General features: G+C 49.1%; 1 protein-coding gene and 1 pseudogene across 1 annotated transcript; one reads left to right on the top strand and one right to left on the bottom strand.

Annotated features, from left to right (window-relative positions):
• Nucleotides 1-6610: 6610 nt before the first annotated feature.
• CST8 (cystatin 8) lies at nucleotides 6611-18191 on the top strand. The gene is made up of 3 exons (XM_060119820.1): nucleotides 6611-6838; nucleotides 16265-16378; nucleotides 18108-18191. The coding sequence occupies exons 1-3, from the start codon at nucleotides 6611-6613 to the stop codon at nucleotides 18189-18191; spliced, it is 426 nt and encodes a 141-aa protein (XP_059975803.1).
• Nucleotides 18192-21910: 3719 nt separating this feature from the next.
• On the bottom strand, nucleotides 21911-24102 carry LOC132477014 (cystatin-9-like; annotated as a pseudogene).
• Between the last annotated feature and the right edge of the window lie 1674 nt (nucleotides 24103-25776).

Below are 25776 nucleotides of genomic sequence, written 5' to 3'. Positions count from 1 at the left end.
CTTTCTCAGGAAAAGAATCGCCAACGGCAATCAACTGGTCTCCAGCTCTACATGGTCTCCCACCACGGACACTGCAGGGACAGGCCCCCGAACTGTCTGACTTGATGGGCTCAACCCAAGGTGTGCACATGCCCAGTGCCCAGCTTGCTCTGCTTCCAGAACCCTGACTGTGCCACCTGGCCGGGAACCTCAAGGCCTCAAGGCCAGCCCCCTGGGCACACGCAGAGAAGCCCCTTCTGCAATCACTCTCTCACCCTCACCTTGCCTGTGGAAAAAGCAAGAATGTGGGACTGTGACCGTTGCCAAGATGGAACTGGCTGTGTGGTGGACCTAGCTTCACCTAGCTCAGTGTCACAGCAAACTTCACCCATGGGAGAGGCCCAGAGCCGGGCTGCAGATCAGGGGATTGCTCCAAAGTGCTGGGGACTGGACTGTGGCCTTCCTCTTGACGAAAGGGGATTTGTGATGAAATGAGGGTGATTTCTGCAGGATCTTTCCCAATTCAGCCACCCCTGGAGCAAGACTTAAGGGCATTGCTATAAGAAGAATTGCCGAATGAGATGAACCAGGCAGGAATTATGTCACACAGCCGGGCTGAGTGTGGGTGAGGACGGGCCACTTTCCCAAACTAGGACTGGAGCCAGGTGTCTGGCCCTCGGCGGTGCCTCCTGTGAGTCCAGATGGGCTGGGCGCCGTCCTAGCTCAGCCCCTGCCTTGGCAAGCGGCCAGCCAATGTGGATGTGGAGAAAGGTGATGGGCCTTTTTCCTTCCAGGCTCTTTGCTTTCGAGGGTGTTGGCTTGAACGTAACAGGACTCCCTCATGGCGGAGTTCGGGCCTCAGCTGCACAGACTTTCATGGGGGCCTTTCCCAGGGAGAGATCTCGGCCTCCCCGCCTCCGGCAGACCCTCAGTCCTGCAGGTGGGGAATGACTTTAGGTGGACGGTGGAGAGCTTTGGGGGAGTGGTCCAGAGTGGAGGGACAGAGGCCTGCAGAAGGGGGAAATAAATGCCCGAACAACTTATTTCAGTAACGCTATCTGGCCCTACAGCCCGAATGGCTCCAGAATTGCTGCCGAGGAGGGTTCCCCTGTATCGATCCGGGTGGAAGAGGAGTCCAAGACTTGTCTTGATCTGCTTCCCACGGTTTATACAAGGACGACAAAGACACAGTGGTCCACGTGAAGAAGTGGAGAAGGTGCTGATGGCTGGAACTGTGGAGTGACAGGGGCCATGGCCCTCGGCTGACCCCTCAGCCCCCCGAAGCTTCTGACTGGGACCCGTGTCGGTGTGATCCCCCTCCCTCCCCAAGCACAGCCTCTGATACAGGTTGTGAAGCTCCCTCCACACCAAGTACCCACGGGGCGTCCCTCCCCTCCACCTAAACCCTGCCTAGGATGTCGAAACTGATCTGTGCTGACAAAGTTGGTGAAGAGGCCGTTTTGTAAACAGTTGTGTTTTTCCTCTGTCCAACCCAAGCCTGCTCTCTCCAGCTGAAGGTCCAGGATAGGGGCAGTCTATAAAGACAGAAAAATGTAGGTAATAACTACTCCAGCCAAGAAAAAACTGTGTCCCCATGCCCTTTTGTGCATGTAGGCAGATATTTCCGTGGGACAAACTCCTGCGTGTGGATGTGTTGAGGACTATGTCACTTTTTTTTTTTTTTTGCGGTACGCGGGCCTCTCACTGTTGTGGCCTCTCCCGCCGCAGAGCACAGGCTCCGGACGCACAGGCTCAGCGGCCATGGCTCACGGGCCCAGCCGCTCCGCAGCACGTGGGATCCTCCCGGACCGGGGCACGAACCCGTGTCCCCTGCATCGGCAGGTGGACTCCCAACCACTGCGCCACCAGGGAAGCCCGGACTATGTCAATTTTAAATGTTTAACAGAGATTGCTAAATCACGCTGAGCAAAGACATTGGATTCCTACTCCACCAATGCTGACGAAGGCGCCTTATCATCCAGACACTGTCACTGTTTTTTAACTTTTTTCCAAAGTGTAGGAGAATAGTGACACTTCATGGCTGGGTTCATTTGAATTTCTGTTGTTAAGGAAGCTAAGCATATTTTCACACATGTATTAAAGACATTTATATTCCTTTTTCTGTGACTTCTGTGTTGATTACTTTTCTCCAAGTTTCCTATTGGATTTTTGTCTTTTTAAAAATTACTTGCAAGAGCTCTTTGATATTATGGAAATTAAAATGTTCTGCGTCACATTTGTCAAAGTCTAACCACTTGTCTCACTTTATACCCACTAGGCTGGTGATCATCAGAAACAGAGATAGTGGGACTTCCCTGGTGGTCCAGTGGTAAAGAATCTGCCTTCCAAGGCAGGGGACGTGGGTTCAATCCCTGGTCAGGGGACTAAGATCCCACATGCCGCAGGGCAACTAAGTCCACACACCACAACTACTGAGCCCGAGCGCCTCAACTAGAGAGCCCACCTGCCGCAAACTACAGAGCCCACGCGCTCTGGAGCCAGCGTGATGCAACTGGAGAGAAAACCTGCACGCCACAACTAGAGAGAAACCCTTGTGCTGCAATGAAGATCCCACCCATCCATCGCAGCAAAAGATCCCACATGCTGCAACTAAGACTAACGCAGCCAAAATGTAAATAAATAAATAAATACAGAGATAGTAACCAGTGCTGGCAAGGATGTAGAGGAATGGAACCCTCATACACTGCTGATGGGAAGGTAAAACAGTGCAGCCACTTTGGGAAACCATCTAGCAGTTCCTCAAAAAGTTAAATACAGAGTTCAGGTAACCCAGTAATTCCACTCTGACCTGTATACCAAGAGAAATAAAAGCATATGTCCACACAAAAGCCCAAATATGAAAGTTTGTAGCAGCGTTAGTCATAATAGCCAAAAAGTAGTCAAAACCCCCATGTCCACTAATTGGTGAATGGATAGGTGAAACACAGTACACCCATACACGAAGGAAAGTTATTCAGCGATAAAAAGAAATGAAGTAGCAATTCATGCTGTAACGTGGATGAACCTTGAAAACATGCTAAGAGAAAGCCATACACCACAAGACATATACAGTATAATTCCATTTATAAGAAATGTCCAGAATAGGTAAATCTATAGAGAAAGCAGATTCGAGGTTGCCTAGGACTGGAAGGAGGCGGGGAGATTGGGAGGGTATTGGTTCAGCCTTGCTGGGAAAGCCGATTGTGGTTTTGGATGTAAAACTGTGAAGACACTAAAAGCCATTGAATTGCACACTTAAATGGTTGAATTGTGTGGTGTGAGAATTATATTTCAGTAAAGTTGTTTAAAAACCACCCTGCCCCTGCAGTGAGCCCCGTGCATCCCACCTGCCCTCTGGCCACACTCCCTAAGGCAGCCGGGGTGAGAAGCACCAGCCAGCCCCTCCTGGAATCCCAGTTCCCACCGTCAGGGGCAGAATGAGATGCTTCGTTCGGGGCAATAGCTTCTGGAACAGTCAGTATCTGCCATTGCCAATGACCCCAAAGCAGCTGGGGTGAGCCCGCTGGGGGGGATGGAGGGGAGTGGGACCGTGCCCAGAGGGCCCGGGGGCTGTCTCCCCTCCGTACTCCGTCAGTGGAGGCCTGAGGACCAGCCCAGGACTCAGCCCTGTGGGTCCAGAGCCATCGCAGCGTCAGCACCCTGCCCCCCGCCCCGAACTTTTCCCGGACCAGCTGGGTGGGCCCCAGCCGATTCCCAGGGAGAGGTGTGGGCTGTCTCTACTTGTGTTGAGTAAGGTGCCCAGGTGGGTGGGTGGGGGGGTGCGGCTGAGAGAGGCCTCAGCCCAGGCCACAGTTTTCAAACGATTCATGGGGCCAAGAGGGGAAATGGACTCCCTTCTGGACATATTATATGCTCATATCTTTGGCTCCCTTTGAGCCGAGACAAGTGAGGAAATTGTCTTTTTCTTTCGGATTTTAAAAGCAGCCGCATAGCACAGGGAGATCTGCTGGTGCTTTGTGACCACATAGAGGGGTGGGATAGGGAGGGTGGAAGGGAGGGAGATGCAAGAGGGAAGAGATATGGGGACATATGTATATGTATAACTGATTCACTTTGTTATAAAGCAGAAACTAACACACCATTGTAAAGCAGTCATACTCCAATAAAGACGTTAAAAAAAATTAAAATTAGGGCTTCCCTGGTGGCGCAGTGGTTGAGAGTCCACCTGCCGATGCAGGGGACATGGGTTCGTGCCCCGGTCCGGTAAGATCCCATATGCCGTGGAGCGGCTAGGCCTGTGAGCCATGGCCGCTGAACCTGCGCGTCCGGCGCCTGTGCTCCGCAAGGGGAGAGGCCACAACAGTGAGCGGCCCGCGTACCAACAAAAAAAAAAAAAAAAAAAAAAAAAAAAAAAATTAAAATTAAAATTAAAAAAAGAGCTTTTCCCATAAAAGGGAACTTAACCCTTTGCCAAATATCTTCCAAATAACATATTGTGTTCCCATTTACCTGTTGACTTTGGGGGGGTGAGAGCACGTGTGAGTGTGTGCTGCACAAAATGTGTGGCCAGATTGATGGTTCTTCTCCATCTGGCTTCTGTGTTTTCTACAAGCTCAGAAAGGGCTCCTGATTTCCAGCCCAGGATTCTGTCTCACACATTGGACCCTCCAGCAGGTGACTCTCAGGTCTCATAGGCTCTGTCTGGATTTTATCTTATGGATCTCAGGTAGGAACCTCCTTGGGCTGATGTGTATTTTTCATATCCTGGAAAGAAAAGTAGTGATTTCCCAACTTCTGAGTTCTTGGGACCCCCTCTCTGTGGCCGAGCCAGGCCCCAAAAGCAGAGTGGGATGGAGTCCCGACCGTCAGGGCAGCCTGGCGTGGGACGAGAATCACACACAGAAGAGGAAACCGGACAAGGGCAGCCTGCCCAGGACAAGGCTGGAGATGGGGAGGAATGGCTGGCGGGCCAAGGGGGATCTGCCCTCTGTTCATCCCACAGAGGCTCATCATGCCCGAGTCTGTTGCCAGCCTTCTGCTTCATGTCCTCGGCACCACCCCTGGCCTCCCGACCTGAGGACCTCTGGCCCCAGGTCCCCTGAACCTGGCTGTTTTGTGTCTCTAAGACTGAGGGGCCACATGACAAGACACTGATGGAGACAGCCCTGGAGGTGACTTCACTTCCAGCTGCCCATCCAAAGCGCAGAAATTTAGAAAGTCAGGAGCCGAGGGACAGGAGCTGGGACTCAGCACGTGGGGCAGATGCTGGGGGCTCCCGGTGAGCCTGCGGACTTCTGAGGGCAGAGGGCCCCCTGACAGAGGGGCTGGTGACTTGGGCAACATCAGTGGGGCAGGGCTTACATCACAAAGGGGCCAGAGGTGACCACTGGCAGGGAGGGCAGCTGAGGGCAGAAGCCCCCTGACGCCGACAGACACCCTGAGCAGGCGCGTGGCTGTGAACTGAGTGTGCCAGAGACAAGTGGGCCACAGGCAGGAGCCACTGAGCTCGGGTCCCGAGGAAGGAGAGAGACCGCTTGCGGCCAGCAGCCAGCTCAGGACTCGGCTGCAGCATCGTGGAAAGGAACTTGGTGCTCAGGTGGGTCCCAGGTTTAGCCGTGCTGGGTGGAAGACGGCCCAGGGCAACCGTCCCGTGTGTCTGGGCAACTCCTCCAGAGGCCACGGAGCGGGTCTGAACCGCTCCAATCCCCCGCGTGTCACATCAGTGCTGCCGTCGCGTGGACGCCGGGCAGGAGGGGGCAGGTTACCACGGGCCAGGCCGGCAGGCGGAGGGGACCCGGTGTCCTCACGCATCAGCCTCCCCACAGGCCCGTCTCTGGGAAGCACACGGGAAAGTCGCCTCCCGCAGCCTGGGTTTGGTTGGCGATTCCTGGCAGAGGGCATGTGGGTCAGAGCAGTGTCCTGGATGGGCAACTGAGCTAAGACCCTAGGAGTGTTCAGTGCTGGGTGTCTGTATCTAGAGCCTGACGGACACCAGGCATCTCTTGGTTTGGCCATCACGTCCTCTGTTCAGCTTGGACACTCTGTCCCCACTTCTCTGTGGCGAACACAACCCATGGACCCTGCTTTGTCTCGAGGGGCTTGCTCCTTGTCTGCATCTGACACATTAACCGCTGCCTCTGCCTCGTGAGCCAAATCCTGGTGACCTTCTGTGGCAGAAGGGATTCCTCTAAAGCAAATGCACTTTACAAGCCGCGACCCCTCCTACGCGTGGGTGAGACCGAGGCAGGGCAGCCCTGGTCTGAAGCAGACACGCAGCCCTGTGGCCGTTTCCTCCTGTGTAAAGGGTTTCGCAGCCCCACGGGCTCTGATGATGAGAGGCCACACAGCACGTGCAGTGCCTACCACAGGGCCCAACCCAGCCGGCTGGAAGGACAGGTGTGTGTGTGTGTGTGTACACGTATGTGTGCATCCCTCCCACACGTGAGTGCACAGAGGTCTGTGTCCTTCCAGAAAGGAAGCATCCAAGATGGGAAAATGGACTGAATTGCACATTTCGCAGGCGGCTTCTTTTTTGGGCAGGTGACGTTAACCGCTGTTCTCCCTTTCCGCCTGCAGCAGAGCTAGGAGGGGCTGGGTGCAGACGCAGCAGGGCCCGGCCAGCCTTGCGAGGACAGGAGGGACTCGGCCGTGCCTCCCGGGCTGAGGGGCCATGGCCAGGCTCCGCCCCGGCCTGTTGCTCCTGATGGCCATGGTGGCCCTCGCGTCCAGAGGTGTCCAGGCCTGGGGTTCATCGAAGGTGGTGAGGAAATTCCAAGATGTCCCCGAATCCTACGTATACGTGCAGCAGGCACTGTGGTTCGCCATGAAGGAGTACAACAAGGCCAGCAAGGACAAGTACACCTTCAAGGTGTTGCAGATTCTGAAGTCCCAGGAGCAGGTTGGTGGCTTTCACTCCCCGTTCTCTGTCCCCACACTTGCCTCTGTGGCAGGGCTGTCGTCCGTGGAGAGAAGCTGAGAGACACCTGAGCCAGCATTTATGAACTTTATTTTAGGGGGTTTTGGAAGAAAGTTAATTAAACTTCCTCCTTTATCATTCTGGGGTAAAACATAATATATCCATTCAAATAACTTAAACTTAGTTATAGCCACATCAGAAAACACAGGTAAGAGCCCAGAAGGGCTCCTGAAGGGGTCAAGTTTGGGACAGTTTGAGCTGATATCATCAACCTAAGTGGCTACAGGGATGGATTATAACACATTTAACAAGTGAACAAACTCCACATCCAGCTTTCACTGTAAAAAGGAACCAGGGCGGAAGGGAAGGCTCTTTTTTTTTTACAGAAAAATGCCTACTTAGAGATGTGAAAGAATATGAAACTAGAAAATCGCCTTTTGTAACCACCATGGTAATAACTAACTCAGGCCGAAGATCAGCAATGAATCCTCCACCCGGTGTGGGGGGAGAGGGGGAGGGGGAGGGGGAGGGATTGCTTGTTAATTAATTACAACCAGGACACATGGGACAGATCGACACCGTGTGCCTCTGATGTGACATCACTGCAGGGACACAGCGTCGCCTGTATACGGTGTTCCTGCTCCAAATGGCTGAGGGTGATCTCGAGGGACAATTAGACGAGTCCGTATTATGCGGCATTCTCTAAGACCGCTTAAAAATATCAGTGCTGGGCTTCCCTGGTGGCGCAGTGGTTGAGAGTCCGCCTGCCGAGGCAGGGGACACGGGTACGTGCCCCGGTCTGGGAAGATCCCACATGCCGCGGAGCAGCTGGGCCCGTGAGCCATGGCCGCTGAGCCTGCGCGTCCGGAGCCGGTGCCCCGCAAAGAGGCCACAACAGTGAGAGGCCCGCGTACCGGAAAAAAAAAAAAAAAAAAAAAAAAAAATCAGTGCTGTGAAAGACGGGGAAAAAGAAGGAAACGGTTCTCATTAAAGGAGGCTGAAGAAACGTGACGTTAAATGCAAGATGTGATCCTGTATTGTCTCTTAGATTTAAAATTATACTGTAAAGGATGTTCTTAGGGCAGTTGGGAGGATTTGAACACGGACCATGTCTGAGAAGAGTGCACTGAACCAGCACTGTGTTTCCTGAGAAAGAAGGTTGTCCTGAGGTTTATGCAGGAGCTCGAGATGGGAGGTGGAGGGGTGAGCAACGAGAGGGGTCGGCAGAGGGTGAGGGGGCCCCACTGGGCCCAGGTTACGTGTGACGCCGGCCTGACCTACACCTCTGCCCCCTTCCTCCTCCACTCGCCCCATCTGCCCTCTAACCTGCGCTGCCCACCATCCAGCCACCATCAACCTGCCTCCGTTTCCTGTTTTCTTATGTGGGTAGAAGTTTCACTCAGCGTCTGGATCCCCTAAGAGGCCGGGAGCCCTGGCTCCTGGCCACCTGCACAGGCTGTGGGCCCCTGGTTCCTGCTGGTTCTCCGTGTGGCCCCAGTTGTGTGGTTTGTGTTTTTAGGCAGTGACACCTGGTCCAGGATGTGCGTCCCCAATGGGTGGTTGAAGTAAAACCTCATGGATGTCGATGCCCCAGGGGGCTCAGATTTGGTACCTGTTCTTAGTGAAGTTCCCGTCTTTCCCAGGATTAGTCCACTTTCTTGGACATTTTAATCTGTGCTCTCCATTTACAGAAATAGATATACATGGTTCTGCTTTAAAGGCAGGTATTTAATAATAAAATAAACCAAAGACCCACATAGCTCAAGACTAATGAATCATTTCATAGTGTTTGCTGCTTCTTTTCACGAATGTACATTTTTTGTGTGTGTGGTTTTGTTTTTTTGTTTTTTGTTTAACAGATAGCACCATTTATTAAAAAGAGCATTATTTCTACGCTATACCACAGTGACACCCCTGCCAAGCATGAGGTATTCTGCAGATGTAGGACTCTTTTCTATTCTTTTTTTAAAATTTTTAAATTTAATTTAATTTAATTTTTTACACAGCAGGTTCTTATTAGTCATCCATTTTATACACATCAGTGTATACATGTCAATCCGAATCTCCCAACTGATCACACCACCACTCCCACCCCTCACCGCTTTCCCCCCTTGGTGTCCATATGTTTGTTCTCTACATCTGTGTCTCAATTTCTGCCCTGCAAACCGGTTCATCTGTACCATTTTTCTAGGTTCCACATATACGTGTTAATATACAATATTTGTTTTTCTCTTTCTGACTTACTTCACTCTGTATGGGAGTCTCTAGATCCATCACGTCTCTACCCAATTTCGTTCCTTTTTATGACTGAGTAATATTCCATTGTGTATATGTACCACATCTTCTTTATCCATTCGTCTGTCAATGGGCATTTAGGTTGCTTCCATGACCTGGCTATTGTAAATAGTGCTGCAATGCACATTGGGGTGCATGTGTCTTTTTGAAATACAGTTTTCTCTGGGTATATGCCCAGAAGTGGGATTGCTGGGTCATAGGGTAATTCTATTTTTAGTTTTTTAAGGAACCTCCATACCATTCTCCATAGTGGCTGTATCAATTTACATTCCCACCAACAGTGCAAGAGGGTTCCCTTTTCTCCACACCCTCTCCAGCGTTTGTTATTTGTAGATTTTCTGATGATGCCCATTCTAACTGGTGTGAGGTGATACCTCATTGTAGTTTTGATTTGCATTTCTCTAATAATTAGTGATGTTGAGCAGCTTTTCATGTGCCTCTTGACCATCTGTATGTCTTCTTTGGAGAAATGTCTATTTAGGTTTTCTGCCCATTTTTGGATTGGGTTGTTTGTTTTGTTAATATTGAGCTGCATGAGCTGTTTATATATTTTGGAGATTAATCCTTTGTCCATTGATTCATTTGAAAATATTTTTTCCCATTCTGACGGTTGTCTTTTCATCTTGTTTATGGCTTCCTTTGCTGTGCAAAAGCTTTGAAGTTTCATTAGGTCCCATTTGTTTATTTTTGCTTTTATTTCCGTTACTCTAGGAGGTGGATCAAAAAAGATCTTGCCGTGATTTATGTCAAAGAGTGTTCTTCCTATGTTTTCCTCTAAGAGTTTTATAGTGTCCAGTCTTACATTTAGGTCTCTAATCCATTTTGAGTTTATTTTTGTGTATGGTGTTAGGGAGTGTTCTAATTTCATTTTTTACATGTAGCTGTCCAGTTTTCCCAGCACCACTTATTGAAGAGACTGTCCTTTCTCTATTGTATACCCTTGCCTCCTTTGTCATAGATTAGTTGACCATAGGTGCGTGGGTTTATCTCTGGGCTTTCTATCTTGTTCCATTGATCTATATTTCTGTTTTAGTTCCAGTACCATATTGTCTTGATTACTGTAGCTTTGTAGTATAGTCTGAAGTCAGGGAGTCTGATTCCTCCAGCTCCGTTTTTTTTCCCTCAAGACTGCTTTTGTTTTTCGGGGTCTTTTTTGTATCCATACAAATTTTAAGACTTTTTGTTCAGTTCTGTAAAAAATGCCATTGGTAATTTGATAGGGATTGCATTGAATCTGTAGACTGCTTCGGGTAGTATAGTCATTTTCACAATATTGATTCTTCCAATCCAAGAACATGGTTTATCTCTCCATCTGTTGGTATCATCTTTCATTTCTTTCATCAGTGTCTTATAGTTTTCTGCCATACAGGTCTTTTGTCTCCCTAGGTAGGTTTATTCCTAGGTATTTTATTCTTTTTGTTGCAGTGGTAAATGGGAGTGTTTCCTTAATTTCTCTTTCAGATTTTTCATCATTAGTGTATAGGAATGCAAGAGATTTCTGTGCATTAATTTTATATCCTGCAACTTTACCAAATTCATTGATTAGCTCTAGTAGTTTTCTGGTGGCATCTTTAGGATTCTCTATGTATAGTATCATGTCATCTGCAAACAGTGACAGTTTTACTTCTTCTTTTCCAACTTGTATTCCTTTTATTTCTTTTTCTTCTCTGATTGCCATGGCTAGGACTTCCAAGCCTATGTAGAATAACAGTGGTGAGAGTAGACATCCTTGTCTTGTTCCTGATCTTAGAGGAAATGTTTTCAGTTTTTCACCATTGAGAATGATGTTTGCTGTGGGTTTGTCATATATGGCCTTTATTATGTTGAGGTAGGTTCCCTCTATGCCCACTTTCTGGAGAGTTTTTATCATAAATGGGTGTTGAATTTTGTCAAAAGCTTTTTCTGCATCTATTGAGATGATCATATGTTTTTTATTCTTCAATTTGTTAATATGGTGTATTGCATTGATTGATTTGTGTATATTGAAGAATCCTTGCATCCCTGGGATAAATCCCACTTGATCATGGTGTTTGATCCTTTTAATGTGTTGTTGGATTCTGTTTGCTAGTATTTTGTTGAGGATTTTTGCATCTATATTCATCAGTGATATTGGTCTGTAATTTTCTTTTTTTGTAGTATCTTTGTCTGGTTTTGGTATCAGGGTGATGGTGGCCTCATAGAATGAGTTTGGAAGTGTTCCTTCCTCTACAATTTTTTGGAAGAGCTTGAGAAGGATGGGCGTTAGCTCTTTTCTAAATGTTTGATAGAATTCACTTGTGAAGCCACCTGGTCCTGGGCTTTTGTTTGTTGGAAGATTCTAAATCACAGTTTCAATTTCATTACTTGTGATTTGTCTGTTCATATTTTCTATTTCTTCCTGGTTCAGTCTTGAAGGTTATACCTTTCTAGGAATTTGTCCATTTCTTCCAGGTTGTCCATTTTATTGGCATAGAGTTGCTTGTTATAGTCTCTTAGGATCCTTTGTATTTCTGCAGTGTCTGTTGTAACTTCTCCTTTTTCATTTCTAATTTTATTGATTTGAGTCTTCTCCCTCTTTTTCTTGATGAGTCTGGCTAGTGGTTTATCAATTTTGTTTCTCTTCTGAAAGAACAAGCTTTTAGTTTTATTGATATTTGTTATTGTTTTCTTTGTTTCTATATCATTTATTTCTGCTCTGATCTTTATGATTTCTTTCCTTCTGCTAACTTTGGGTTTCGTTTGTTCTTCTTTCTCTAGTTTCTTTAGGTGTAAGGGTAGATTGTTTATTTGAGATTTTTCTTGTTTCTTGAGGTGCACTTGTATAGCTATAAACTTCCCTCTTAGAACTGCTTTTGCTGCATCCTGTAGGTTTTGGATCGTCGTGTTTTCATTGTCATATGTCTCTAGGTATTTTTTGATTTCCTCTTTGATTTCTTCAGTGATCTCTTGGTTATTTAGTAACGTATTGTTTAGCCTCCATGTGTTTTTGTTTTTCCTTTTCTTCCCCTGTAATTGATTTCTAATCTCATAGCATTGTGTTCAGAAAAGATGCTTGATATGATTTCAATTTTTTAAAATTTACTGAGGCTTGATTTGTGACCCATGATGTGATCTATCCTGGAGAATGTTCTGTGCGCACTTGAGAAGAAAGTGTAATCTGCTTTTTTTTGATGTAATGTCCTATAAATATCAATCAAATCTACCTGGTCTATTGTGTCATTTAAAGCTTGTGTTTCTTTATTAATTTTCTGTTTGGATGATCTGTCCATTGGTGTAAGTGAGGTGTTAAAGTCCCCCACTGTTATTGTGTTACTGTTGATTTCCCTTTTTATAGCTTTTAGCAGTTGCCTTATGTATTGAGGTGCTCCTATGTTGGGTGCATATATATTTATAATTGTTTTATCTTCTTCTTGGATTGATCCTTTGATCATTAGGTAGTATCCTTCCTTGTCTCCTTTAACGTTCTTTATTTTAAAGTCTATTTTACCTGATATGAGTATTGCTACTCCAGCTTTCTTTTGATTTCCATTTGCATGGAATATCTTTTTCCATCCCCTGACTTTCAGTCTGTATGTGTCCCTAGGTCTGAAGTGGGTCTCTTGTAGACAGCAAATATATGGGTCTTGTTTTTGTATCCATTCAGCCAGTCTATGTCTTTTGGTTGGAACATTTGATCCATCCACATTTAAGGTAATTATCGATATATATGTTCCTATTACCATTTTCTTAATTGTTTTGGGTTTGTTTTTGTAGGTCCTTTTCTTCTCTTGTGTTTCTCACTTAGAGAAGTTCCTTTAGCATTTCTTGTAGAGCTGGTTTGGTGGTGCTGAATTCTCTTGTCTTTTGCTTGTCTGTAAAGCTTTTGATTTCTCCATTGAATCTGAATGAGATCCTTGCCAGGTAGAGTAATCTTGGTTGTAGGTTCTTCCCTTTCATCACTTTAAGTATATCATGCCACTCCCTTCTGGCCTGTAGAGTTTCTGCTGAGAAATCAGCTGTTAAGCTTATGGGAGTTCCCTTGTATGTTATTTGTCATTTTTCCCTAGCTGCTTTCAATAGTTTTTCTTTGTCTTTAATTGTTGCCAATTTGATTACTATGTGTCTCAGTGTGTTTCTCCTTGGGTTTATCCTGTACAGGACTCTCTGCACTTCCTGACTTGGGTAGCTATTTCCTTTCCCATGTTAGGGAAGTTTTTGACTATAATCTCTTCAAATATTTTCTTGGGTCCTTTGTCTCTCTCTTCTCCTTCTGGGACCCCTATAATGTGAATGTTGTTGCATTTAATGTTGTCCCAGAAGTGTCTTAGGCTGTCTTCATTTCTTTTCATTCTTTTTTCTTTATTCTGTTCTGCAGCAGTGAGTTCCACCATTCTGTCTTCCAGGTCACTTATTCGTTCTTCTGCCTCAGTTATTCTGCTATTGATTCCTTCTAGTGTATTTTTCATTTCAGTTATTGTATTGTTCATCTCTGTTTGTTTGTTCTTTAATTCTTCTAGGTCTTTGTTAAACATTTCTTGCATCTTCTTGATCTTTGCCTCCATTCTTTTTCTGAGGTCCTAGATCATCTTCGCTATCATTATTCTGAATTCTTTTTCTGGAATGTTGCCTATCTCCGCTTCATTTAGTTGTTTTTCTGGGGTTTTATCTTGTTCCTTCATCTGGTACATAGCTCTCTGCCTTTTCATCTTGTCTATCTTTCTGTGAATGTGGTTTTTGTTCCAAAGCCTGCAGGATTGTAGTTCTTCTTGCTTCTGCTGCCTGCCCTCTGGTGGATGAGGCTATCTAAGAGGCTTGTGCAAGTTTCCTGATGGGAGGGACTGGTCACGAATGTACATTTTATTTCTTAGTGGACTGTCAGCTCAAATGCAGGTAAGGATGCAAAAGAATCAGGTAGAAACAGGTTCAAAAAGAGGCTAGAACAGAAGTGTTTAAAACTCCTTGGAATTCCAACTACAAACTGCTGAAAAATATATTGAAGAAAGGAGGTAAGGAAGAATGCACCACCCCCCAAACAAAAATAACTCCTAACAAAAGCAAACAGAAAAATGCTGGGTGAAAATTCAGATAAAAATAACATATGCCCAGGAGCTATAGAAAGAAAACTGCTCTATTCCATTGGATGATTTAAGTTAAAAGTGCAAAGATCTTTATCAGCAGTGGCCACTAACAGCCTGAAGCCAAACCTGGCCCACTTCTCATCTTTGTACATCCCGTGAGCTACAAATGATTATAAGAAACAAATGAAGGAGACTATTTTGTGACGTATGAAAATTACATTACATTGAAACTTCAGTGTCCATAAACACAATTTTATTAGAACACAGCTACACACACTTTTTGAGGGTCCTCTGGGCTGTATTTGTGCTGCAAAGCCTGGAATATTTCCTCTCTGGCCTTTGAAGAGAAAGCATGTGGCCGCCTGCTCCAGTTCATATCTGGCTGGGGTTCTGCTGCCGATTTCACACACGGCGAAGACTGGTAGGAAAGACCGCCAATGGCAGCCTGGAGCCATGTTTACTTTGTGCTAGATCCAGTGGCTTTCTGTAGGCACACTCAGGTTTTCAGGTTCACATAGGAGGAAACAGGCACAGAGAGGTTTAGTAACTTGCCCAGAATCACACAGCTACTAAGTAGAAGAGCCAAGATTTAAACCCATGCTGCCTGCTCTTAATCTGTCCATGCTATTGCCTCTGAGTGATGCTGGATGGGATGAAGGTGATGGGACGTTGCAGCCAGCCAGGAGGGGACGGTGTCACAGGAGGCCAGGAGAGTCAGAGAGGCCTGGTCATGAAAGGAGTGAGGGGCTGCCTCCGAAGCTGGATCCCCATCTGCCTCCCTCTCCTGGGCAATTGGGCGTCAAGACAGAGCTGGTGGTCAGTCAGTGATTGCTGAGTGTGATTTGGGAAAGTCTGTTTTCTTGATAATTTTCACTTGGAAATATAACTCAAAACTAAAGCACTCCTTCTCAGCTGGGCATGGATTTTGCTCCACAGGGCATTTTTGGCAATGCCCAGAGATGTTTCTGGTCATCACAACTGAAGGGGCTGCTACTGAGATTGGGGTGGTGGAGGCCAGGGATGTGGGTCACCACCCTCCAGGCACAGCACGGCCCCCCATGGCCAAGAAGGACCCAGCTCCAAATGCCAACAGAGCTGAGGCAAAGAAACTTAATATCCAGTCATGAAAAATGCGCTAGGGGTACATTTGGAAGTAGTTGAAGTAAAAAGTGAAAGTGACCACTGATTTCTTGCATCCCCCATGGACTCATCAATCCTGGGGGCACCCCACAAGTGTCCTTTCGGACACTTAGATGCATAACTGAAAATTTTAGAGTATACTTTATATTCATGAAACTGTACTTAAAATTCTGCCTACACCCATTTTGTTCAATGCCCAGGTGACTTTTCTAGAACTTCCAAAATGTTTACTATATTTTCCAAATTATCTCTTATTCTTCTGGGCTCAGTTATGGTGCTTAACTAACTTGGTCATTCTCATTCACATGCTCTCTCCCTGACGTCTCGTAAACTTCGTTTTCATGTTCATTGTTTAATCATGAGAGTGGACATTTGCCATTGTTCATCTGCATTTCCCTGTGAGGCACTTCTTGAGTACAGCGCTGACGGGAGCTCTGCATGGGGAGGGGAGGAGAGGGGAGATGCCCAGAAAGTCAGGGATTTGGAAGGGTATGTGACGTGGAAGAAGGCAAGGATGACTAAAACTACCAAAGCTTTAAAGGGAATCGATACACTCTCAGTGGATTTCGATGAAAATGCTGTTTATTTCCCAAGCTCCAATGAGCAAACCATTAGTTTTCCCAGGAAAATGGTCTTTAGGGGCATAGTTTTCTTGCTTTATTTTGGTGACAGTTGTCATTACTTTAAAATTAAATACCATAATGAGAGAGACTGAGAAACAGAGAGAGAGAGAGAGAGAGAGAGAGAGAGAGAGCAAGGTAAGAACCACCTCCACGTTACCCCAAAACTCTGGCCAAAAAAAAGAAAACTGTAGGAGAGAAGGAGGTGAGAAGACACCTTTTGCCCTAAGCAGTCAGTGACATGTTTGTTTATCAGAAATGACAATTGATACCACATATTCTTTTATGATCTCTAACTTTAAATTACTCATGGACAGGTCACGGATAGTTTGGATTACCTTCTTGAAGTCAAAATTGCCCGGACAATGTGCAAGAAAGCTTCAGGGGAAAATGAAAACTGCTTAGTACAATGGGATCCCAAAACGCAGAAGGTAGGTGCTAAGATAGAGTTCAACAGCCTTGGATCATCTTGCTCAAAATCACCTGTTACCCTCCAAGGATTCTTCCCAGTCTCTGCCCTTGCACGGATCATGGAACTCCTAGAGATGCCCCGTTTCTGACCTCATATAGATTCGAGCTTATCTGTTTTCTTTATTTATTGCGACTTAGAAAGGAAGAAAGGGTAACTACCTGAGCTCCTTGGAAAATAAATTTTAAAACCTGATACTGTTTTAAATAGTAATAGGCCCTATTCACTTAGTAGAAAATTTAGAAATTTTCCAAAGTATTAAGTAGCTTAAAATCAACTACAGAAGAAAAAAACAATCAACTAAAAATACCTTTATGGAAAGTTTACTGCCGTCAACTTAGTTTTATGTATCCTAGTTTTTTCTATATTTTACATTTGTATTTTTGTGTAGTGGGGATCACACTGTACACTGTTCCACAATTTAGATTTTTATTTAATAATACAATCTAAGGATTTCCAAAACCGTAAAATTATTTGAGGGCATTATGTAATGAAACTATTTGACTTTGTTTAATGGTGTTTCCACATATTATTTAGTCAACCCCTGAGAAATGATTATTTAAGTTTTTCTAATTTTTAGCTATTATGAACAGTGCCATAATGAATATTCTTCTTTATTTCTGTTTGTGTGTATATCTGATTGTTGTTGCCTTGTGGGCAGAGTTCCAAGAAGTTGAATTCCTTGTCCAATATTTTTTCACCTCTTAAAGATTTTTAATATGTTAATACAGTGTTAAAGTATCCTCTATGGTTGATTTTAATAATTGGGTTTTCAATCTCTTTATTTCGCGATTGTTTCCTGTCTACCCTGGCGATCACAAGTTAAGCAATTAGTTAATCCTCTGGTAAGCACACTACCTGCCCTCCCTGCCCCCCCTGCCACTGCCAGGAACCAGCTCCACCCATCCTGATGCCCCTCCGGCCTGGACACCCCGCCAACCTGGCCTCAGTTCCTCCGTGGCCTGTCTGGGTTACTGGTCACTTGGTCCTATTTCCCCCTCAACCTGGCCCCTCAGTCTGTGTATCTTATGCAACTTCACTTCTACTGGATGTTGCCGTAAAGAGCTATTCGTCCTTTATATTTTTATTCTAACTGAATAAAGATTTTAGGTGAGAGGAGGGACACAGTGATCTCATCCATACCAGGAGCCTGGAGCCCCGTTCCCTCTGCAGGCCCTGTGTCTCCTCCCAGCTCCCCAGCTGCAAGCTTTCCCTGGTGGAATCTGGCCAGACTCTGACACCGCTTTCCAAGGCGTGCAGGACCCTGGCTATTCTTGTGGTGCTATCTCCCCTGGGAAGGACCCACTGGGCCCTCCACGCTGCGTGGGGTCTCCATGGGCTGCAGGAAGTTGGCATGTCTGGAGAAAGGCCAGAGCTGGACACGAGGATTTCTTGAGGATAATTGGTCCTGGGCTCCAACTATTACTCACCTGGAGCAAATGGAGCCACAACCGTGATGGCTTCAGCTCTCAGGGAGGTGAACCGATGGGGGTCCATCCCAGTCATGAGTCTGGCTGCTCTGCCATTGGGCCAACAGCTTGGGGGTCTGTAGAGGCGTGGCTGGCTCGGACGGCCTTTTGGCCCTCTTGAAGCCAAATCCTGGCGCCTGGAAATAGGAACTTCTGGGGTTTTCTGACTTGTGTTTTTTGCAATTTTTCTTACAAGCTGGTTATTGTTTTCGTCTCTTTTAGATGTTTCATTGCACCTTTATTGTGGCATCCAAACCCTGGAACTTTGAACTCAATATGCTGAAGGAAGAATGCCAGCCTGTCTAATGGTCTTCTAGCACATTCTGCCGCTCTCATGAGCATTTAAAGAAGCAAAGACACTCGCAAAACATTTAAATAACACATCTGACCTATTGACTTCATTTTGTAGCCTTCTTGCTTTTTTGTGCATTCTTCAGGGGTGGAGGCTGAGAATGCGGTGCCGGGCTGGGTAGTGTCTTCTGCTTGGTCAACGCATTTACCAGCAGGGGCAGTCTGCTCCCAATGAATGGAAGAGAACCTGAACCTGTTTCCTTATTTCACCAAACTCTGGGCACAAGTTACTTTTCACTGACAGCTCTTTGTGTGGAACTAATAGGGAGACCCACCCCTCCACTGCTTCAGGCTGGTGGGGAGTTTCTGCAAGGCTCTGAAGATGAGTTGAGAAGGTTCCTCCATGGATTTCCACAGAAATATCCCTGCCCAGGACTCTGGAAGACACAGCAAAATGGCTTTAGAAACAGTTTTAAGCCCCCTGATCCAACCTGGGAGCTAGCTGTATCATTTAGAGATTTGTGTTTTACTTTTGGTTTTGAATTGAGGCAGAAAAATGAAAGAGGGATGGTACACGGAGAGTAGGCTGCATTTGTGCATGTGTGTGTGTGTGCACACGTGTGTGTGCTCGCACACGGTAAGAGGTATAATCTAATGCTGCGTGACTCATCACCCTGCCCTTGGTGCTTAAGCAATGTATTTATGTCTCCGTGGTGTCTGTGCACCAGGGGTCTGGGGTGGCTTGGCTGATGTCACCTATCCTGAGGTCACACTCAGGCTCTGATGGTACTGCCCTTGTCTGAAGGTGAGTTTGGCCCCGGAGAACCCATTCTCCAGGTGGCTTGCCCTCCTGGCTGCTGGCTGGTGTTGGCTGTCGGCAGGTGGTGTCTGCTGTCCTCGGTGCGGGCCTCTCCACTTGGCCTCTGTGCGCTGGGTGAGGGGGATGGGCTCCTCTGGACAGAGTGTCCAAGAGACGGGGATGGAAGCCACGGCGCGCTCGGTGACCCAGCTTCAGATGTGACACACCATCACCTCTTTGTGTTGTTGGTCACCTAGATCAGCTCTGGTTCAGTGTGGGAGGGGAGGCTTAAAGACGTGATGACCAGGAGATACGCTTCAGCAGAGGCCATGGAGGAGGCAGGCTCTTGCTGTGTGTGTGTGTGTGTGTGTGTATGTGTGGGGCTGGGCTGAGATGGTGAAGCGGGTCAATATGACAAGAAGGAAGCACGTTCCAAAATGTAGGTGTGGAAACTACAGCACTGGTGTGCAGGTGAGGGCCAGCCAGGTAAGTGTCAACAGCCACACAGGAGCAGGTCGAAGCCCACCTGGCTGACAGGTGAACCCTCCCTGGGACTCCTCCTCTGGCAGGACTTGCCTGCGGTGAGCATCTGTGAGGGGTGGGCTGGACAGCGGGGTGCCTGATGCTCCTGAGGGGAGCCCACCGCCAATGCAGGACTTGGGGGAGAAATACCTCCATTCTTTTTTATAAATTACAGCGTAATTGACCTACAACACTGTTAGTTCCAACTGCACAACAATATTCCTCTATGTTACAAAGTGAGCCCCAAGATAAGTCTAGTTACCATCTGTCACCCTATTGATACAAAGTTATTACAATATTATTGACTGCCCCCATGCTGGACATTTCATCCTTGTGTCTCATTTATAACTAGACTTTTGTACCTCTTAATCCCCCTCACCCTTTTCATTCACCCCCCTCCCCCCAGCATAGATCATCAAGAAGTTGGGGGGAAAAAAAGGAGAAAGAGTCACAAATGCACCTCCAGCAGGGCATGTTGCTTTCCCGGGCTGACAACCGCGACGAGGAAACCAGCGTCCAAATCCCACGGCTGTTAAGCTCCCTGGGAGTCTGGGGACCAGGGCTGGGGGAGGTGCAGACGGGGGAGTGGGCTGAGGAGTATACAGGGAAGGGACGGCCAGCTGCTGGGTGTGTCCCTGGGTCCATCACCAGACAGCCCCGCCCTTTCCTGTCCACTGGAGGCCCGGGCAACTGCAAAGTCCTCCCAAGGTCTCCACTTGCTTATTCCTTTGTGTTGAGTCCTTATTTATTGAGCCCCAGGGCTGTGCCTGGACCCAGACATGTGGGAAAGCTGAGGAAAGTGTCCGAATCTGCCCCTGGCAGATGGGCAAGTGGGCACAGAGCAGAACACAGGGTCTGGAGGCAAGGCATTTGGTCACTGATGCTGCATTTCCTTTCATAGCCCTCTCGATGCCCAGCTGCAAGCCTTGGTGACCCAGAGCCTATGGCCGACAGGTCAGCAGCTAGGAGGGCAGAGTCCCCACTAGTCTCTCGTTTCAGGAGAGGGGGGTGCCTGCCTTAGCTGTGGGCTGTGCTTGGAGCCCAGCAATCCTGCCTCTGCCTCCGGCGGGGTGTTGCCCAGGCATGGACAACAGGGCCAGAAACCCACTTCCCTGATTCTTCAGAGCACAAATTCCAGTGGGAGGAAGGGGCCCAGCACACACCATTCCAGGCAGAGATGCGCAGGGTCAGGGAGGAGGCTCCTCCCACCAGGATAGGTCCCTCAGTCCACACCTGTGCTCACCAAGCTAAGCAGCGCGGGTGTCCTACCTTCTGGACTAGTGAGGGATAGTGGGGTTGGGACAAACCCAGGCCCTGCAGCTCCCCCCAGGGGCAGATGCACTGGCGAAGCCCCACGCGTGTGGGCTGACAGGCAGCGCACCAGCCCTGGCAGAAGCCGGGTTTGACGCCCCTCCCAGGGTCCCTCCACAGCCCCAGGAAAGGGCTGAGCTCATGAGGGGCTGGGCGGCTTCCCCACATTGGGGTGACCTCAGAGGAGACCCTTTCCCAGGAGTTGCTTGAGGAGAATTGTGGCGTCGATTCCTTGGAAACACGATGAGAACCACAGTGTGTAAAGGATCCTTTAAGCTTCCTTTGGTGGAAACAGCCAGGAGTCAGGAAAGGCCTCAGAGGGAGAAGGAGGAGGGGTGGGGGAGGGTCTTGGAGAGCAACTTGCCTGGTCCAGGCCCAGGTGGCAGGGGGACAAGAGCACAGCTGTGCCTATGCTGAGCAACACCCACCAACAGCGAGGATGCCCGTGTCGGGGCTCCCCTTGGCTCTGCTGGGGTCACGGGCCTGGGAAGCCAGCCAGGTGTGTGTGTAGGACGCATCCTGAGGAAGTCCTCACACTACACCAAGGGTCCCCTCTCCAGGAGACCCTGCGACACACACTTGGGAGCAGGTTTTGACTCAGGACGTGATCGCGGCAGCACCAGGAGAGGAGGCAAGGAGGGAGAAGGTCCACGTGGCTGCTACCAAGAGTCCCAGGACAGCCACGGGCTTCTGCACACCCACCTCTGAATGGCCGCCCTGGGGCAGGGATGCTGAGCCCGGAGACACAGCTCAGACGCACCCGTGCTCCTAGCTTGTGCCACCTGTGGCTGGCTCAGGTGTCCACGGGGGGAGAAACCCACCCCCTGGGCCGAGCCGGCTGCCCTGCTGGAAGGACAGCCTCAGCTGCCCAGCCCCCAACCTCTGGAACCAGGCGGCACAAAGCTGCTTGCAGTGCTGACGTTTAATGACCAATTCTACGGGAGGAAATGACAGGGAGGAATGTCCACATTGCCCGGATGTGACACCCAGACACCTGCTCGTACAGAGGACGGAACCAGAGCTGCTCAGCCACTGAAGGGCCACGACAGGGCATCACTGGTGCCCAGGAGGAGGACAGCCGAGCCCAGGCGGGTATGTGGTCTCACTCAGGGGAGCCCTCCGAGCAGGTGTTGTTCAGGAGTTGAAACCTTGTTCTCCAGGGTTCAGTGTCGATTGTAAAGAAGCAGGTGATGGTCTGCGGGACAAAGCACAGGGACAGAGAGTGGCGGGAGGGCCCTTGGGAAGCATGTGGCTCCAGATCTAAAGCCAGCATCCCCCCAACCTTGCCTTCCTGGGGTGGGCAGCTGGGGGTGCAGGCTCTGGCCCTGAGTCCTGGATGTTCCCGACCAGGGACTCTCTCCTGACCCCAGAGGCACCTGGGGCATTCTCCCCCTCTCCAGCTCTGTGGTCTCCAGGGACCCGTCCCCCAGGATGTCCCAGTGTGACCCATGCCCCCAGCGTCCCAGCAGGGCCTCTCATCTAACTCGGGTTTGTCCCGGGGCGGGGCTCACCCGCCTTATCACCAGGGCAGGGCCTGGGAGGGAGGGCAGTGGGGCTCCTCAGCTTCCACCCCTCGGGCTCTGGGTCAGTGGCAGTGGGACCCGAGAGGGGGCTACTCGGCCAAGGTGATGTTGTTGCCCCCCCGGACTTCTCCTGAAGGCAGGGAAGGGAGGTGGGTGAACACCAGGGAGGGGACATTCCCATCTCTGGCCCAGGTGACCCGGACCCAAGTGGTCAGGAGCAACCTGACCCCAGTGTGACCTGGGGTGCAGCGTCTAGACAGGCCAGGGGCATACAAGTGACTGGGGCTGGCCTGCCTGGCTGGGCTCCGTCCTGCAAATGCCCCTCCGTGTCCCTTGGAATGGCATTGTCATCACTCCCCACACCCCCTGCCCCAAGGCAGCGTCCACGGCCGTGTAACCTGAGGGCCGCTGTCGCGTGTCTTACGTGATTCACGTCTGGACTTGCTTGAAATGAACAGTTGTCAATGTCTTCGTCAAATTTCCCACACCTGGTTCGGCTGAGCTGCAGCTCTGTGGAGAACACGAAGTCAAAATCAACCTGGGTTTGTACAGACACTTAAGTGGACACAGCCTTCCTGCCCGTTATATAGCCAATAGATTAGATCCACGCAGTGTAGGCAGGACAGGGACCTGAGGAGTGGGGTGCTGAGTCTCAAACTTTGCTGGATAGATCAGTGCTGAGAAAGGGAGATTCCCCTCTGTGCCCCCTTGTCACCCCATTCACCTGCCCTACAGCAAGACAAATGCCACACAAAGCTACTGCTACACACACACACACACACACCCCTCTCTCTCTCACACACACATACTCACAAGCACACACAAGGACACACAAGCACACGCAGGACCAGAAGTTCTTCTACCGTGGAGTGTTCTCAGTGTTCGTGTCTGCAGCACCGTGAAAATCAACCCCTGGTTGCATTCTGTAGAGACTGCGTTGCTAGGGGAACATTTTAGGGTTAAGAATGCCATCTGGGAAGAGTGTAAATCACACTCGGTCCACGTAGGTGGGGACCCAGAGGGAGCCCAGAACACGTAGAGTCAGAGGAGAGGCTGTGAGCTCCCAGAGGCTTCTCAGGACCAGGGGGGCCTGTGACTCCCGAGCCGCTCTCCCTCTCCCTATGTGAATGTCTCTGTGTATCTCTCTCTCTCTGATTTTCTTAAATTAACCTATCTTAATGTTATTTCTTTGAAATCTGTTCGAAATCTCTCTAATCCAGTGTTTTCTGTCTGTCTCTTTTTTAACTAAATAGCTTTATCCCCTCTTAGTCCATATTTGGTCATTCTTCATTAAACAAGGTCAGAAATGATGAAAACTGAAAATACACCTTGCATGTGAGTAGACTGACTGAAGTTTAAAACGTTCCCAAGTTATTTCTTTTATAAAAACTGAAACCAACTGAATAGATTGTATTAATATTTCCCTCTACTTTACAGGCTTCAAACGATGATCAAGATCCCTTGTTAAGTCCCCTACTGCCGCTGGCCCTTCGTTAACAGCAACGGGGGAGGATGTGGTACTTACCGGCTCCTTCCACGACCTCAGGATGCACACCACCTTGTAGGCGTTGCTGTCCTGGCTCCTCTGGTTGAATACGTGTCAGCCGTACTCCACTGTGGCAAGGAAGTAGTTCTTTGAGGCTCGTTGGTCATCATCATTCGCTTCCTCTTGGGAATCCCGGTCTTGAGTCACCAGGAGCTGGGGACCTAAGAGAAGCAGGAGCAGGGCCCAGGGCTGAGCCCACCTGCACCTCCACTGCTGACACAGCATGGCTGTGGGCACCCGGACACCCAGGCTTCGCCCTTCCCTGTGCCGGTTCCCACCCAGCCTCCCTGGGCATTGGGCCAGTTCATCTGCTCCGGGACATACTCCTGGCCCTGGTCCTCCCCTCTGGCGTCACACCCTGTCCCTTCCCTCTTGTGACCCTGCCTCCTCCATCCAAAGCTGATAAAATTGCCTCCTGTTCAGGAAAGAGAAGCGAGACCCAGGCACGGTGGGTGGAGAAGGACCAGCCGTGGAGGAAGGACCCCGGCAGCTGAAGCCCAGCCATATGCTTCCCTCAGCACCTCAGTGGGAGGGGAGGCTGAGTTTTGTGTCCCAGTTTCGGACGCTGAATCAAGGTCGGAATTGCAAGTGATTTAAGTAGAAGGGGGTCCCTGGACACAGCAGTAGGTGAGGGTCAGTGAGACAAGGACGGACAGAGCCAAAGAGCATGAATGGCCCAGAGCCGGCTCTGTGGGTGACAGAAGGCGACCTGCAATGGCTGGGAAGGATTCCAGAACTCCTGCCTGAGAATCACCGGCCTGAAGGGAGGGGGTCTTGGCTCCGTGCGGTGTAGGCTTCCCTAGGCTTCCACTTCCTTGGTGCTATCCCCTTGCTGTAGGCAGACCAGCCTCGTGACAGAGAGGTGAGGAAGGCAGGAGGTGCTGACAGCTGCCAGCGGCCACGGGCAAGGATGGTCCACGAGGGCTTCTGCCGTAGAGGGGAGGGGTTTTTTGTTCGGCTTGGGAATCCAATGCCAGGGGAGTCAGAGACAGAGGAAGGAGCCTGGGGACGGGTAAGATGCCAGGTCATCAGCACCTGGTCATTTTCTCCCGAACACAGCTGCGCACAGGTACTGCCTGTGACCAAGCTCTGACAACGGGGTGAGGAGGCGGGTGAGGAAGTCACGTCCAGGTCCATGACACCCCTATGTGCTCGCCAGGACAGCCACGTGCAGAAGCCAGGAGGGATTTCAGCACCGTGATTATCAAAGGCCTCTGAGGTCGGCTAGGGAGGAGCCCCAGCAGGAGTAGGTGGGACACAGGCCTCAGGCAGGTGGGCGCCAGGAGCCCCTGACCTGAAGGACACATCCCTCCTCCAGCTTGCCCACCTGGGTCACCCCGACGCCCTCCCCTCACTCACAGGGGATGCGTGGGACACCCCCCGCCCCACACAACCTGGGCTCCCCCATGCTGGAGCTGCACCCACTGTCCTTTCTGGACCCCAGAAGCATGGGGTGTCCGACTCAGGGTCCCTCTCACGTTAGGACACGGGGGGCAGACTTGTTCCCGTTAACAAGACTTCCCCACCTGGTGTAGACATCTGTAGAAGTCCCTTCTTGTTGTCTGATTCCCTCACCTCCATCACTAGTCAAATGACACCTAGGAGAATGTCCATGGCAATGGTCCAGCTCAGGACGGGATGGAGTGCTCAAGCCTCCATAGCAAAGTGGCCTAGGTTATGGGCATAAGAGACATCATGCATCATGAGCTCTAATGCTCTGATGGATAAAGATAATGTGGTATGAATACAAAATGGAATATTACTCAGCCACAAAAAAGAATGCAGTTCTTCCAGTGCAGCAATGTGGATGGACCTAGAGAATATTATGCTTAGAGAAATAAGTCAGACAGAGAAAGACAGATACTCTGTATCAACCTATATGTGGAACCCCCCAAAATA

This window comes from Mesoplodon densirostris, chromosome 16, assembly GCF_025265405.1.
Source record: "Mesoplodon densirostris isolate mMesDen1 chromosome 16, mMesDen1 primary haplotype, whole genome shotgun sequence".
Classification (NCBI taxonomy): domain Eukaryota; kingdom Metazoa; phylum Chordata; class Mammalia; order Artiodactyla; family Ziphiidae; genus Mesoplodon; species Mesoplodon densirostris.
Note: the sequence above shows the minus strand (reverse complement) of the source record. Positions and strands in the feature narration are given on the sequence as shown.

Excerpts from the sequence above, each read along its gene's own strand:
- CST8 (XM_060119820.1), top strand. The coding sequence starts at position 6,611 with ATGGCCAGGCTCCGCCCCGGCCTGTTGCTCCTGATGGCCATGGTGGCC. Across the intron at positions 6,839-16,264 it reads TTCTGAAGTCCCAGGAGCAG|GTCACGGATAGTTTGGATTA; the intron begins GTTGGTGGCTTT and ends ACTCATGGACAG. Across the intron at positions 16,379-18,107 it reads GGGATCCCAAAACGCAGAAG|ATGTTTCATTGCACCTTTAT; the intron begins GTAGGTGCTAAG and ends CGTCTCTTTTAG.